Source organism: Bolinopsis microptera, chromosome 3, assembly GCF_026151205.1.
Source record: "Bolinopsis microptera isolate Bmic1 chromosome 3, MBARI_Bmic_1.0, whole genome shotgun sequence".
Lineage (NCBI taxonomy): Eukaryota > Metazoa > Ctenophora > Tentaculata > Lobata > Bolinopsidae > Bolinopsis > Bolinopsis microptera.
The window spans coordinates 11,521,620-11,535,848 of record NC_087074.1 but is presented as its reverse complement, the minus strand read 5'-3'; the positions used below and the strand labels follow the sequence as shown (position 1 = coordinate 11,535,848).

The 14,229-nt window shown below is 39.0% G+C and overlaps 3 protein-coding genes across 3 annotated transcripts; 2 read left to right on the top strand and 1 right to left on the bottom strand.

Annotated features, from left to right (window-relative positions):
- Positions 1-107: 107 nt before the first annotated feature.
- Positions 108-4,270, top strand: LOC134813436 (T-box transcription factor TBX6-like). The gene is made up of 4 exons (XM_063821214.1): positions 108-1,714; positions 2,144-2,274; positions 2,897-2,994; positions 4,187-4,270. The coding sequence occupies exons 1-3, from the start codon at positions 289-291 to the stop codon at positions 2,939-2,941; spliced, it is 1,602 nt and encodes a 533-aa protein (XP_063677284.1). The 5' UTR covers positions 108-288; the 3' UTR covers positions 2,942-2,994; positions 4,187-4,270.
- On the top strand, positions 2,975-13,439 carry LOC134813189 (ankyrin repeat domain-containing protein 40-like). The gene is made up of 7 exons (XM_063820877.1): positions 2,975-2,994; positions 4,187-4,319; positions 5,856-5,965; positions 6,102-6,388; positions 11,868-11,978; positions 12,152-12,226; positions 12,430-13,439. Exons 1-7 carry the CDS (start codon positions 2,975-2,977, stop codon positions 12,663-12,665), a joined length of 972 nt encoding a protein of 323 aa, XP_063676947.1. The 3' UTR covers positions 12,666-13,439.
- On the bottom strand, positions 9,335-9,906 carry LOC134812367 (uncharacterized). Its single transcript, XM_063819760.1, has one exon. The coding sequence runs from the start codon at positions 9,823-9,825 to the stop codon at positions 9,349-9,351; it is 477 nt and encodes a 158-aa protein (XP_063675830.1). The 5' UTR covers positions 9,826-9,906; the 3' UTR covers positions 9,335-9,348.
- Positions 13,440-14,229: the final 790 nt, after the last annotated feature.

The window sequence follows — 14,229 nt, the reverse complement described above, 5'->3', positions numbered from 1 at the left end:
TTTGTCGTTCCGTAGCAAGCTACAAAATCCAATAATCATGTAATTAATGAAATAAAATGCCATATTTGGCGCGGGAAACAGGAAGCTGATTGGGTGTTCCAGCACCTTGTGTTCTTGTTAAGGACTTGTTTGTGCTAGATAATATAGTGCATTAGTCCCCCTGATCTGTATCGAGAGATATAGCTTGTTAGATTGTTTGTTTTAGTGTTTTTTATTGCACAGCTCCGTTAGTTTTCCTGATCTCACGTTTCGTTTGTGTGCGGTGTAATATTTTGGGCTGAGTGTGTGATGAGCGAGGATGGGTTATGCGAGGAGACCTCTGCTAAACGTAGGAAACTTAGCAATTCCTCCGATACTGAACACCCCCAATTCTCCAACAATGACCTGCAATCTGAACTGGAAACTAGTATTGAAGTGACTTCATTAGAAGAAGAAAATGAAGAGGAGCAGAACGAAAATGAGTCTGAAAAAGAAGAGCAGATTGTTAACGAACACAAGTTTAAAAAAGAGGAGCATATTGTTCACGAAAATGATTCCGAAAAAGACGAGCAGATTCAGATTATTAACGAACATGAGTCTGATTCTGAAGTTGATTTGTTAGAGGAAGATTCGGGTATAGACCATGATATTGCGAGAGAGCAGGAGGACACCACCTGTACTGCTGAAACAGAGAAGAGACAGCTACAGGAGACTGACAAGGAAGTATCGAGTAACAACATTACTAACCTGTCGTCCCTAACTGGGGTGACTGAACAACACTTTGGTGCTCTTACTGATCTACAGCAGGACCTACAGAAACTCATCGCATCTGATAACGGTGATAGTACAGCGAGCATGATGAAGATCAAGCAAGAATTATTCAGTCCTGACGAGCTATCCCCGACATCAATGATGAACTCTGAGAACTTTGATCCTAGCCGGATACAACTTGCTGCTGAATCGTTTCGTAACATCTGCATGACACTTGCACGTGCAAAACACCTCAACGAGACGCGGGAGATAAAAATGGATCTATCTAACAAAGAGCTATGGGAGAAGTTCCACTTAGTAGGTAACGAGATGATCATAACTAGATCCGGTAGACGGCTCTTCCCCAAACTCTCCTGCTCTGTAACCGGACTAAAACCCTCCGCACAGTACGTGCTATTAGTGGACATAGTACCAGCGGATAACAGGAGATACAGGTACTGCAGCCAGCAGGAGAAGTGGGTTGGAGCAGGTCACGCCCGACATGACCCTCCTAAACAAGTGTACATCCACCCAGCCTCCCCACAGACAGGAGAACACTGGATGGACGGGGAGATTAGCTTCCACAAACTCAAAGTACAGACCAGCAACTTCTACGAGGAGTACAGCGGGCACACGGTACTGAACTCACAGCACCGGTACCAGCCCCGTGTTCATGTGGTACAGTGTAATGATATATACCGGGTACCTCAGTGCCCCTTCAAAACCTTCATTTTCCCTGAGACAGCTTTCTTCGCAGTCACCACTTACCAGAGCACTAATATAACGGAGATGAAGATTGCTAACAACCCCTTTGCTAAAGGGTTCAGGGCCCCAGGGACTGCTACTCAAGCAGCAGGTGACCGACACGAAGCTAAGGGGACGGAGAATATTGTGATAGAGTTGGACTCGTATGGTGCACCGCCTTTTCTAGCTGCGGGGGGAGCTATAAAACACACGGCGTGCGGGAAATCTCCCAAAACAGAAAGTAAGTTTGGTGAATGTGGGAAATCTACTAAAACAGGGCGTAAGTTTAGTGACTCACTTGCCTAGTGATGAAGTGCTGGTTACCAGTTACCAGTTACCAGTTACCAGTTACCAGTTACCAGTTACCAGTTACCAGTTACCAGTTACCAGTTACCAGTATGATCAGAGACTAGTTTTCACATGCATGTCTCTGAAGAAGCTGGTTGAGATCTATGTTTTATCGTTAATCATTAAACCTGACTAGCTAACATATTGTTAACTAAATAATAAATATGAGTTGTACTAGATGTGCTTGAGTTTATTCAAATTTATCGGAAACACTTGCAAACTTAATTAGTTTAACCCTGACAGCGTTTTATTTATTGTAACGATATCAAATATCAAAGTCGACAGACACCTAAATACATTGTAACCTCTACTATTGTTTCAGGTGGTCTAGCACCCTCAATGCTATCATCAGCAGCAAAGCCTGGTTCAAGATACCAACAGCCTCACTCCAAACCCAACCCTAACTGGGTCTACTCTGGTTCTAGTCACAGACCTACTCTCATCACTGCTCAGGTAAACCACGCTTCAATTTACCGAGCTTGTAAACAGTTCATTTTTGCGAATAATGTGTCATCTGCATTTTATTTGTATTGAAAAAGTTCACACACACGCAGCACCCAAATTTGGTCTCTGTTCCATTTATTACCCATTATTACCCATTATTACCCATTATTACCCATTATTACCCATTATTACCCATTATTACCCATTATTTTGTCCAACACAGCTCCACCAGCAAATTAGTGAACCTAGTCTGCGGATACGGTCTAGTCTAATATGTGACCCTGCTAATCTAGTCTGATGTGACCTGCTAATCTTTAGATGGTCCTATTAACTCCGCCCTATTGAACTATTATCACAGCCGCTTGTTAAGTATTTGGAGTAGATATAGAGATGTGGAAGTCGATCACGTGAAATTTCGCTTCTCTTCATCTTCCGGTGACTGGTGATCAATTCTGAGATTGTCTTGGGGGGGGGGGGTGGGGGGGCATTCTCTGATCAACTATGTGTTCTTGGCTGTTGATAAACAGCAAGAGCAAATCAACATGTTTGTGGCTGAGACATAGTCTGGATAAGATATTTTATTAAACTGATTAACTACTCTGCTGATCTTAATCTCCCACTTCTCCTTCAGCCACTCTTCCAGAACCAAATGAGATTGGAGGGAATATCCAGATGAAGTTGAATGAATCATGTTCCGGGGCACCCACAAATGGTGTCCGGTCCTCACAGGTAACATTTCAAACTTCCTCGTTTTGGGTTACATCTCATACCTATAAATAGGTACAACGTGTTATTAATAAATTTAAAGAATTCCTAATTTGTTTCGTCCATTCACAAACTTTCCCTCCAGAGAGTATAAATAGGACCTACCTATGCTATATTAAAGAGCTGATAAAGTTCCTGATAATTCCACTACAGCTATCAGTCTCGGATTGATTAGTCATATTATTTACAGTAATTGTGAATTAAAAGAAATGTCTATAATTATAAGATTTTGTCGAATAGTTTTGAGGGTCGATCTGTAAGACATTACGAGCGATTCACACGAATCTCGCAGTTAGTTAAACAAATTACCATCTTTTGTTTTCTGATAATAATGTTGTCCTGGATCCTATGTAATATCACCGTGTTTACTTACTCGTTATAATGTAAAATGTAGAGTAAGCATTGAAGTTATAACGTTACATGCGTTGGTCTCTAGAAAAAGAGAAAAAACCTCTACATTTTCGCAGGGTAAAGTTGGAGTAATTTGTTAGCACATCATTTAATTAATTAATCCACGATTTAGTAGTAATCTTTTCCTTTTGTAATTGATATTGCTTGGAGTGATTAACCTTAATGTTTTAAATTTTAAAATGAAGATAGGTAGGTTCATCCATATTCAAGCCTATAGTTGGTTCGTGCGTTACTTTTCCAGGGAATTAGTAGCGTTTAGTCGTGAAGTTTTTTTCGTGCATTTAAGTGCGGTAAAGTGCGTTCACGTGCGTCTGCCATTACATTACGAAGGTTTACGAATTAAAAAATGACAAAAATTTCTTCTTCCTGCATCTTACTAAGGTAGTGTAAACGAGAAACTACCACGTGCAGCTGCACCAGTCGATTTTCAGATGCACTGATATTGGCGCAGATTACTGTGGATTATATACAAGTTTCTCCACTTTTTTTCCAGTGCCACGCACTGTTTTGTTAAAAAGTGCGATTTAAAAATATGTTGTGCGTTAAAGTGCGTTCGGTTTAAAAGGGCTTTAGTGGCACGAACAACTATGATCAAGTTGATCTCAGTTCACGTGATATTCAAGCTGACTCTCAGTCACGTGATATTCAAGCTGTCTCTCAGTCACGTGATATTCAAGCTGACTCTCAGTCACGTGATATTCAAGATTGCAGATTCCCATTTAGTTAACAGCCCCCATCTCCACAGGTACCCAGTATCAAGTATGCCAGTGTCGTCCGAGTACCCTATACAGAGGATAATGAGGCCGGTGTACGGGGCAACCCCAGCAGGGGCCGGAGCAGTGCCCGTCCAAATGAGCGGCGTGCCATCTGGGAACTTGGTTCATTGGGGGTACAACAGCCAACCCCACTACCGGCCACAAGCAGGTATGTGTTGTTGCAATGTTAGGTGGAGCGCGAGTGGGGGGGGGGGGGGGGGGGAGGGGTTCTGCTGTTGTAACGTTCGTCGCGATCATGAAGCGATGTCAAAACTCAGAGTGTACACAAAATTTGCGATGGATTTATGTATTTTACTCCTGCAGCGCTTCTCATTCGTTTGACTAGGAGTTAATTGAGCTGTTTTCCTAGTGGTGTCCTCACAAATTAGCTTTTGAAATAACCTCTTCTTTGTAATATAAATATCTTAAACTTGACGAAATTAAAAAAAACTTTTCATTTCGTAAAATTGGATCCAAAACTAAATGTTTTGTCGTACTTTGCTTGTTCCCTGAAATGTAGCCGGATACGTTATTATATTTTACAAATTATTATAAGGGTTCAGTAAAACCTTATGATATGAAACCTATTTTCATGGTCTTTGTGGACACGCTCATTAATTGACTACGGGTTTGCTTACTATAGACCACGTGACAATATCAAGACCACGTGACAATATCAAGACCACGTGACAATATCAAGACCACGTGACAATATCATGACCACGTGACAATATCATAACCACGTGACAATATCATAAATTAACCACGTGACAATATCATGACACGTGACAATATCATGACCACGTCAGAGTTTGAGAATGGGTTTGCTCTTAGCTGTAATTATCCCTGCTTGCTGATACAGCTGGGTTACACAAACAACAGTAAATATTATATCATTACACTGGGAAAGCTCTTTTAAAGGCGGCTGCTCCTTTTATCACTATCATGCACATTGTTGTTATTCCTGGTATGATGCTATTTCCATTATTTCTCCTTAAACTATTATAATATATATATAACTATATATCCGTTCTCATATTTCACGACCTACCTTCTATTCCCATTTACATAGTTCACAATTTGTTTCGTCGCATTATCATGCATATTCACTTGTATCATCATCTCATCATTCTTCCTTGATACGGCAAATATTAACTTCCCAACCGCAAGTGCTATGAATTAAGGAACCATTTCATATAAACTTATTTAATCTCTTTACATGTCGAAATGGAGAGCTGACGTAATTTGAAACTGGAGTATCAGTTACATTTGGTTGACACCTCAGTCAGTAGTCACTTTCTGTATTACTTGTTATATTATCACGAAATACACTGGTCCCTGACCGTGAGATCACACAATGACTGGATAGTGGATACCTTGCTCGTTAGGAAACTGTTCTTCTGTGGATATTGTAGTTTGCTATGTTTAGCTAGATTTGGCTAGCGGATAGGATATTGTAGTTTGCTATATTTAGCTAGATTTGGCTAGCGGATATTGTAGTTTGCTATATTTAGCTAGATTTGGCTAGCGGATATTGTAGTTTGCCATGTTTAACTCATTTCAATTTGGTTAACCAAAACCAAAAAAATTAAAAACACCCCGAATTAGTTTTGTTGAGATCTCAAGATCTGTGCTTGTTCTGATTACTTGTTTTAGTAGTGGGACATGTCCACCAACGCTGCCGAGAAGAAGAGTCTGCTCTGTACTCATTGTAACAAGGTTATCAGCTTCAACAGTCGTTACAAGCACCGGAGGAGGAAGGATCACAGGTGAAACTTTTAGTGCCTCCTTAGCTCGGCTTTTGTTCTGATACAGCGGAATTTTATCGAAGGTTTTAGACCGAAACGTTTCTCCAAATTTTGTGATATAATCCGAGTTCGCAGCTCATGTGTTGTTGTATTGCAGTGGAGTAGATGTCAGATACCTTTCAAGTGTTATCGATATGGATACCCCTCCGTATCTTCCTTTCGGAACTCCAGGCCAGTCTCCTAATCCTTACAGTGCTCCTTACGGTACTCCTTACAGCTCTCCTTACGAAGCTCCTCACAGCGCTCCCCCATTCAACCATCTTCCCACTTCTCTAGCTCCTTACTGCGATGGTCCCTACAGTTTAGATAGTCTTGTCACTCCAGCTAATCTACAAGAGATGTATCATAGACAGCTCCAATCTTACCAAACCAATCTACCCGCAGGTAAATACTTTTATTTAGTTGAATTAGCCTGATTCTTCAGTGGTTCATACTGGATGACGTGTATATAATCAACAATTATCAGCTGTTGGCTGAAAAAGATAAAGTAGCTATTATTATATATAATGGCTGCACACCTAAATAGTGTTATATATAACACTATTTAGGTGTGCAGCCATTGTTAGTTAATTACCAAAATAAAACAACTGGAAATTAAGTTTTTTTTTCAAGTCAAGTTAACTCACCCCAATTCTACAATTTTATAGCCTTGCCATAATATTACATCTGCAAATTTTGTAAAATTCAAACTATGATGAAATCATAAAAATGTTCAAATTATAACTTGATACAAGAACTTTGATATTTTCCAAATAATTATGAATTATGTTAACGGTTGGGTGGGAGGCCGGAAGTATCTCACACTCACACAAACTAACTAACAATCATCACTTCTCCTTTATTTCACTTCCTATGAAGCACTTTTACCTTGTCCCTCTTTGCACTCACCTCCTATATGGGCTATCTAGCCATGCGGCATGCCGGGCTGCCAAAGGGTGGGAAACGAAGTGACGTTCTAGACTTTCTCAGATTCACCAAATTGCCTAAATATAACCACCTCAAGAAGTCCTGGACGGAATGAGTCAGACGAGATCCAGCTGATTTTACAGAGAAACTCCTGGTGTGCAGCACTGACCACTGCTTCGATGCTAACTTTAATCAGCGGTGCATCACCCTGGTAACGGGGGCTGCGGCCGGGGTCTTCATCAACAACTATAAAGTCAATTTCAAGATAATTTTAATGAAGCCCCCCCCCCCCCGCTCCTTAAAAGGTCACAACGAAACACCTAGAATGCCATGAGCTTTTAACCAGTTGTTCGGTTCGTTAAATGGTATTATTTAGTAAAACACTCTAGCTCACTCACACTCCAAGTTAGGGGCTGATTTAATTACGGCCTAGAGGCGAGCTTGTGACGTAGATAATACCTTTACTCTATAGCAGTGAGAATAATGCGTGTGAATCGGTATTTGTTATTTGGACAGTGCTTGTTCACGTTTTGTTTTTGTTACACGATGTGTCCAATTAATGTGTCCAATAAATGTATATATACAACTGATACACCCGAATTTCCTTACTTCTTGAGTAAGAATTATAATAGTTTCTATTGAATACATAAGGCAATTAATTAACAGTTAGTGTAACAGTTAGTTTAAAGGTGTACACCGAAATAGGGACAAAAAATTTAACATTTTTGGTTTTTAACTCAATCTGATAGTCATTAGTCAAGCGAATATATTAACTTCCGCAAAATTTAGGGACACGCAAGTGAGGGTGTCACCCTCTACTTGGCCACTAAAATTAGGGTCGCTCGAGTAGATGCAGCATACTATCGCTCTATCTATAACTCTCCCCTCACTATATTACATTGTTTACATTTGCAATGCCACGTTTTCTCTCTGTTCACGCAATCAAGACACATTCGTTTTAACCAGTAACACTGAGCACTAGTAGTTTGTTATTGTTAACACGATTAGTTATTTAACTATGCCATCTCTTATCACTAGTTACAAGTTATAATATCACGAGTTATTTTAGTATTCTTAGTCACATTCAATTCTTCAATATTCGAACGACGATGTTACAGAAATAAAGTAGCTGAATGGCTGAACAACCAGCTTCGAAGAAGCGGAAACCAGGAGGATCATTTTGTGCTGTGGGTGGTTGCTCAAATCGTAGTGGCCGAAATAAAGTAAGTGATCACAGTGGAAGAAGATTTCTAAGATACATCAGACTACCCACAGATCAAGCTTCAAAGCAAAAATGGGTTGTGAGGATGAATAGAGATTCACGATCATGGCAACCTAGCCTTAGTACAAGAGTTTGTACTGATCACTTTTTCCTGAATGACTTTCAAGAGGGTGATTTGGAACGATATCATGCTCGGACCAATCCTGAAACTCGCACATTGATTCGCTTGAAAGTCGATAGTGTACCAAATACAGATCGAAGGACTGGTAGTTTCGCCAACCCCCTAGTCCAAACATTGTCAAAACGACCACCCCCTAAAGAAAGACTAGTTGAAATACAAACGGCAGGGTCGACTGATGATATAGATATTGAGAAGGATACAATCAACGACTCCTGTTCCAACATTGAACCTGATTCTTTTTCGGGGGTCGACGAGCTTTACTTCTCGGAAACTGACAGTGAAGATAGCCAACCTATTGAGGAAGATGATGATGATGACTTTGACACGGGTTTATATAATGAAGATCTCAACTCTTCATTTTCCGAAGAAGGTGACTTAGAACTGAATGATCTTGATTAATTAATTAATTCCATCTCCAGCCTTTGTTTTGGCCGATAATATCGGAAACCAGCAGTTCACAAAACAAGTCAGAAAATTAGCAATGTTCAAGCCACAATCCACACTGTTTACATTCCTTGATTTCCTAGTGTGCTGCATCTCTCTAGTAAACGAAAACTTTGATCGCTAATTTGAGGGTGATGTTATTAGACCCACGCTGCGAAACATAGCACAATGTTTCTGTATCACGCCCTATTACTGTTTTAGCCAAAGTTGCAAAATTCGCGGTGTGCACCTTTAAGATAATGGGGAAAGATACTGTTGTTTATATTTATATAGACAGTTCATGACATGCGGGAATTCGATACATTTGCAGATCTCATCGCATTGTTAAGGCCTTAGTTTCTGCGTTCATATTGACATCGGAAATATGTGAATAAATTTACAAATCAAAATTCAAGAACTTAAATCCTCAAAACAAATTCCGACGCTACAAATGCTTTGTATTTTCCGTCGTCTGACGGGTATAGAGATCTAATCTTCATGATAGCACAGCATGTATGCTGGAAGGACATATCTCCGATTTTTTCCCGATGAACCGTAGTTCGCACATGTTCAAAAAGTTCCTGTAGGCTGCATAACGCAGTCCTTCTGGTTTTATGTTCCCTTCTTTGTCGACGCGACGGGAATACTTTTCTGCATCATACCGAAAGAGCACATTTGTAGCATCTTTCGGTTACTGATTCCAGCTGAGAAAAGTTCGCAATCTGTAACACATGAAACTTTTTCAATATCCAAAATAATTTCGCTGATATGCGTACTTTCTTGGCAGCAATAACATCTCCGTGCCCAATACAGAAATACAGCACAATTACCACACTTGCACCAAGAACCTATATCGACTAGTCTAAGGTTGAATTCTTCCTTTTTCACTTCTTCATATTCATCTATGTCGCAAGATGCATATCCATTGGTGCTGAGTTCTGCATCATCCTCATGATCGCTTACTTGAATTTTAGGATCAAAACTGATGTCTTGTAAAACTCTTTGATCAGATACCTCTGTTAATGTTTCTAGCAACCATTCCTCATCAGTTGTAACATTATTTTCTGTTCCGCTATCGCTGTCAGACATTATTACTAAATAGGAGTAAATAACTTACAATCAATGTACAACGTTTAGAATATAATCACAAATAAACTTACTTTTTAACCTTATCATTATAAACTAGACAAAAGCCTATATCATGGTATATTGTGCAGTACAGTGGTGCAAGAATAATCAAGGTAAATCTCAAAGTAAAGTGGAGGGTAGGAAATTTCTTCGATTTTTCAAGTTTCCCAAAGATCCAAAGATGGCCAAAAGCTGGAAATACCGAATAGGAAGAAGACCGGAGGATGTTAGAACCTCGACGATGTTTGTATGCTCTGACCATTTTAACGACCAAGATATTATTAATCACACTCAGATCAATATATGTTACCGTGAAGGGATGCGAATCAAACTTTCGGCCACAGCTATACCAAACACTGACATGGAGACACAAACTATGGTAAAACCAACAGCTCAGAATACAGAATCCCCCGCTTCATCTAAACGTGACCGCAAGAGAGTTCGTCGTGATGCTGCATCGATTGATGCATTTATCCTCGAGCAGGAACAAATACTGCAAGGTACGTCTCCTGTTGAAATCAGCGTCTCACGGTTATGGTGAGCATAATTAGCAATCAAACTAGAGGTTTAAAAGCTTTGACTGATGCAGTGTCTATTGCGTGTATAATGTCTCAGTTTCGACTGAGCGGGTTTTGCCCCATGTTTAACTGCGGCAGTGTTCAGACTAGTTCAGTGATATATTTACTTATAGGTATTTTCACGATGGTTTGGAGTGACTAATTACAATTTGTATGACATCAAAATGAAAATACGTGTTAATAAATTTCTCTCGATCGTAGAAATTATCTAGTCCAGGGATCAAGAAACAACTGACTCGCAGTAAAATGCGAACATTTATAATTTCTCTATATCAGTTGTAGTTTTTATTTCTTCAAAATACGAAAAAAAAAAAAAAACGATGAGTAATCACACGTGTTATTTACATGTCCATCTCCATCTCTGTACACAAATTTCCATTAGAGGGGGTGTAAATGCGAGATTTGACTTTCGTATATTAATACCATTTATCTTCCCTTGAATTCAGAATGGTCCCCCAAGTAATTACATCAAACAACGAAATTTCAAGCACAAAAATTACTCTAGATATCGCTTGCTTACTATTATTAGGTCGCAACGTAATAGGGTCCCCATTCTACTGCCTACTACTAACCTACATGTTACTTCGGCTTGTGTATCTGATGTATAGCTGCTTTATTTGATTACTTCAGGCATTTCAGATTTATTGACTCCGTGTTGAATGTGATACAATTGTAAACATTTTGAAAGCGATGGTTCACTGCGGCGAAGGAGACTGCACTAACAGCCATAAAAAGAAAGAGCTCGTTTCAAAATGGCCAGGTCGCAATTTTGTGAGGTTTTACAGAATACCTGATCCAGAGAAAAAGAAACATCTATTCTCGCAATGGAGACTAAGACTAAGAAGGCGGCCGAAAGATGTTAAACGAACTACAAGGGTGTGCTCAGATCATTTTGCAGATGATGATTTTGATCCCAGATCTTTTGCTTTTGCAAAACTATCAGATTCGGAGACGCTGAAGAAAAAACAAATAAAGTTGAAAGTCGACGCAGTCCCAAACACTGATCGAACCAATGGCGAGGCACAATCGGTTGAGAATGGTGCTTCTAGTTCTACAAAGCCAGTCCGCAAGAGGATCAGGAGAGATTTTGCGTATATTGATCAGCTGATCCGTGAAAATGAAGCTCTTGTCGGCTCTGCCGCTACACATGAGGAGGACCAGAACCTAACTGATGCTACTGAATCTATGGATTTTGACTTGCCCCAATTGATGACTGCTTCTAACAGATATTTGTCCGTTATAATATCTGCTGATACAAGCAACAGCAAAGGTATTCAATGCTGCCCTATGCTGACAAACTTGTATACTCAAGCTGGACAATTTTAGTCCTGAAACCCCCCCCACTAGTCCCCAGTGTAAAGTATATTATATAGTTATATGCAATTCTCAGCCAGATATTGGAGTTCTAACAGTGTTCTATTTCAGGTATGGTACCGGTACCACAGTCTATACAGCCAGTTGCTAGCCCCGGTCACAACCCTCCTCTCCCCTCCTCGCCTCAAGTTGTTAACATTCCTGATAGCACTCAGGATAAAGGTGAGAATAACGCCTGGGATTACCCGTGCCAAACAATTGATAGTAATCGAGATTGGTTTTTAAAAAGAATTTAAACTATGAATTTTCGACAACTTACGGTGAAAAGCTGTGTTTTGCGATTAATCAGTTGCAGTATCATATCAAGATATCAATAACAGCAACTATTTTCCCAGAGATGACCACCCCTGTTAAAGAGAGTCCTGTCCGATCACCCGCAGCTAACTCTGCTAACTCCAGTCCTTCAGCTGGTTAGTTATCTACTTATCTCATAATACCTAGATTGCTGATGTTATCCTAGTTAACTTGATATCTGGGACAAGCTTTTGACTTAATCAATTTCCATGATAAAGATGTTTGTCTACGGATATGATGGCTTTACTAGAGCCCTTCTGATTCATGGCAAATGTGGTTGCTTTGAGATTCATGTTTAATTAATTATAATTATCTTCAGATGCGACCATAAAAGTGAGATTAGCTGGCAGCGAGGATTTCTTCGAGGTAGAACTGGTTGACATCGGAGACTCCTACAATTCTCTGGTCACATGTTTTGCGGAGGAACTGGACATCAAGTCGGAGACCGTCGCTAAGATACGGAAACTCCCAAATATTCTGATACGCAAAGATAGAGACGTTAAGAGGATCAAGCATGGAAGTGAGTTTGAGGTTGAACTTAACCCTGAAAGTTGAGACTTTGTTGAGATGCTGAAGAATACATCGGAATTCAGAAAGCTGTTTTAAGGATTAAGAGGACAGCTGCAGTGGTGGACAGTGAAACTTATGTTTCAATCAGTAAGCACGTGACCGTGTGCACGTGACCCTGGGAAATTAGGAGTTGTTTTATTTTTTTAATCTAATTTATTGACTGTTTTAGAATGTTTGGTATAATATTTCATCCGAATTTTATATAAACTAAATACCAGTAAGTGCAATGTAGTCATTAAAGTTTGTATAACGGCACAGTCATGATTTCAAAGCAAAAGCACCGAGATATTTAATTTGTTATGATTAATTTCAATAAACAGCCATTTTTAGTTTTTACCGAGCGACGAAATAGAATACTGAATTCATAATCTGGCTGAACTAAATTATTCATCGAAGCTAATTAAAGGCTTCGAACTCTTTTAAAATTTCTGGGGATATTGATAAAATTGAAAAGTTATTTCATTTTCATTATTGTAGGATTCACTAAAAAATTTATTTTTACATATTATTATTATAACTTTATAAGAGAGTTTTCATCAATGAGTTTATGATTAATGTCTTCAAATGAAAGGTTAAGAGATGATTTATAACCACCCGAACTTTGAACCATCCTATATTCGGTACAACACTTAAATTCCGGCATTTTCACACCGTCCAAATTAAAGCAAGACTCTGTCTAGACTGTCAGTACAGAATTAGACTGTACTTTTGCTCTGTACTTTTTGTTAGCCTGCGATAAAAATTCGCCTTTTTTATTGATCGGAGAAGCTTCTAAATCGTCTTTCCGAACTTTTTGAACTGGATTATTATATTAAAAAAGAAGTCAGAGCATTTTAACTTTGAAAATACTAAAAAGCTGAAAGTGATGGCGAGCCCTCCTTGAACATGACCTCAAATTATGTGGTCTTACTGTATTGATATGGCAATAATTTGACCGATTATTTCCCCGAGAACTACTGATTTTACAGATATTCGGGTATAGGATGTACTGTAAATTTTATACAGTGTACAATGAACATTAATATTATGATAACACCAAATCTCCAGTTAAAAGGAGCAATCTTAGACATATCATTATTCACTTTGTGAAATAATATCAAATTTACCTGCTCCCAACCTTGCAGATCGAAAAGTCATAATATTCAAATGATAATTATACACATTGAACTTTTGCTCACAATTATAATATGTCATAGTAAATGTTTGTCAATCAGATTAACCTGGATAGAAATGTAATTTCGTGTCTTCCCTGGCCAGATGTGATTGTGAACTCTAACAATTTATATTGCAATTCTCTATGATAACGATCCTGAGACCTGAATCTAATTTAAAAAGTTATGTTGATATCGATATTTATTATTGCTTGGTGACGGAGTGAAGTTAATTACACTGGTAAACTTCTTAGAAAAATGCTTGCTGAAAGTCTGAAAACAACTTGATTAGGGTGGAATCTGCAGATAGGGAAAAAATTGGAAATTCACGGAAGTTCCTTTTATTATAGCATGTAGGTGTTTAATAGGTTCATTTTTTAATTAATTAATAGTTATTC

Bases quoted from the DNA above. Each gene is read 5' to 3' on its own strand.
- LOC134813436 (XM_063821214.1), top strand. From the start codon at position 289: ATGAGCGAGGATGGGTTATGCGAGGAGACCTCTGCTAAACGTAGGAAA. The intron at 1,715-2,143 runs GTAAGTTTGGTG...CTATTGTTTCAG, and splicing joins GAAATCTCCCAAAACAGAAA to GTGGTCTAGCACCCTCAATG. The intron at 2,275-2,896 runs GTAAACCACGCT...CTTCTCCTTCAG, and splicing joins CTACTCTCATCACTGCTCAG to CCACTCTTCCAGAACCAAAT.
- LOC134813189 (XM_063820877.1), top strand. From the start codon at position 2,975: ATGGTGTCCGGTCCTCACAG. The intron at 5,966-6,101 runs GTGAAACTTTTA...GTTGTATTGCAG, and splicing joins CGGAGGAGGAAGGATCACAG to TGGAGTAGATGTCAGATACC. The intron at 12,227-12,429 runs GTTAGTTATCTA...AATTATCTTCAG, and splicing joins TAACTCCAGTCCTTCAGCTG to ATGCGACCATAAAAGTGAGA.
- LOC134812367 (XM_063819760.1), bottom strand. From the start codon at position 9,825: ATGTCTGACAGCGATAGCGGAACAGAAAATAATGTTACAACTGATGAG.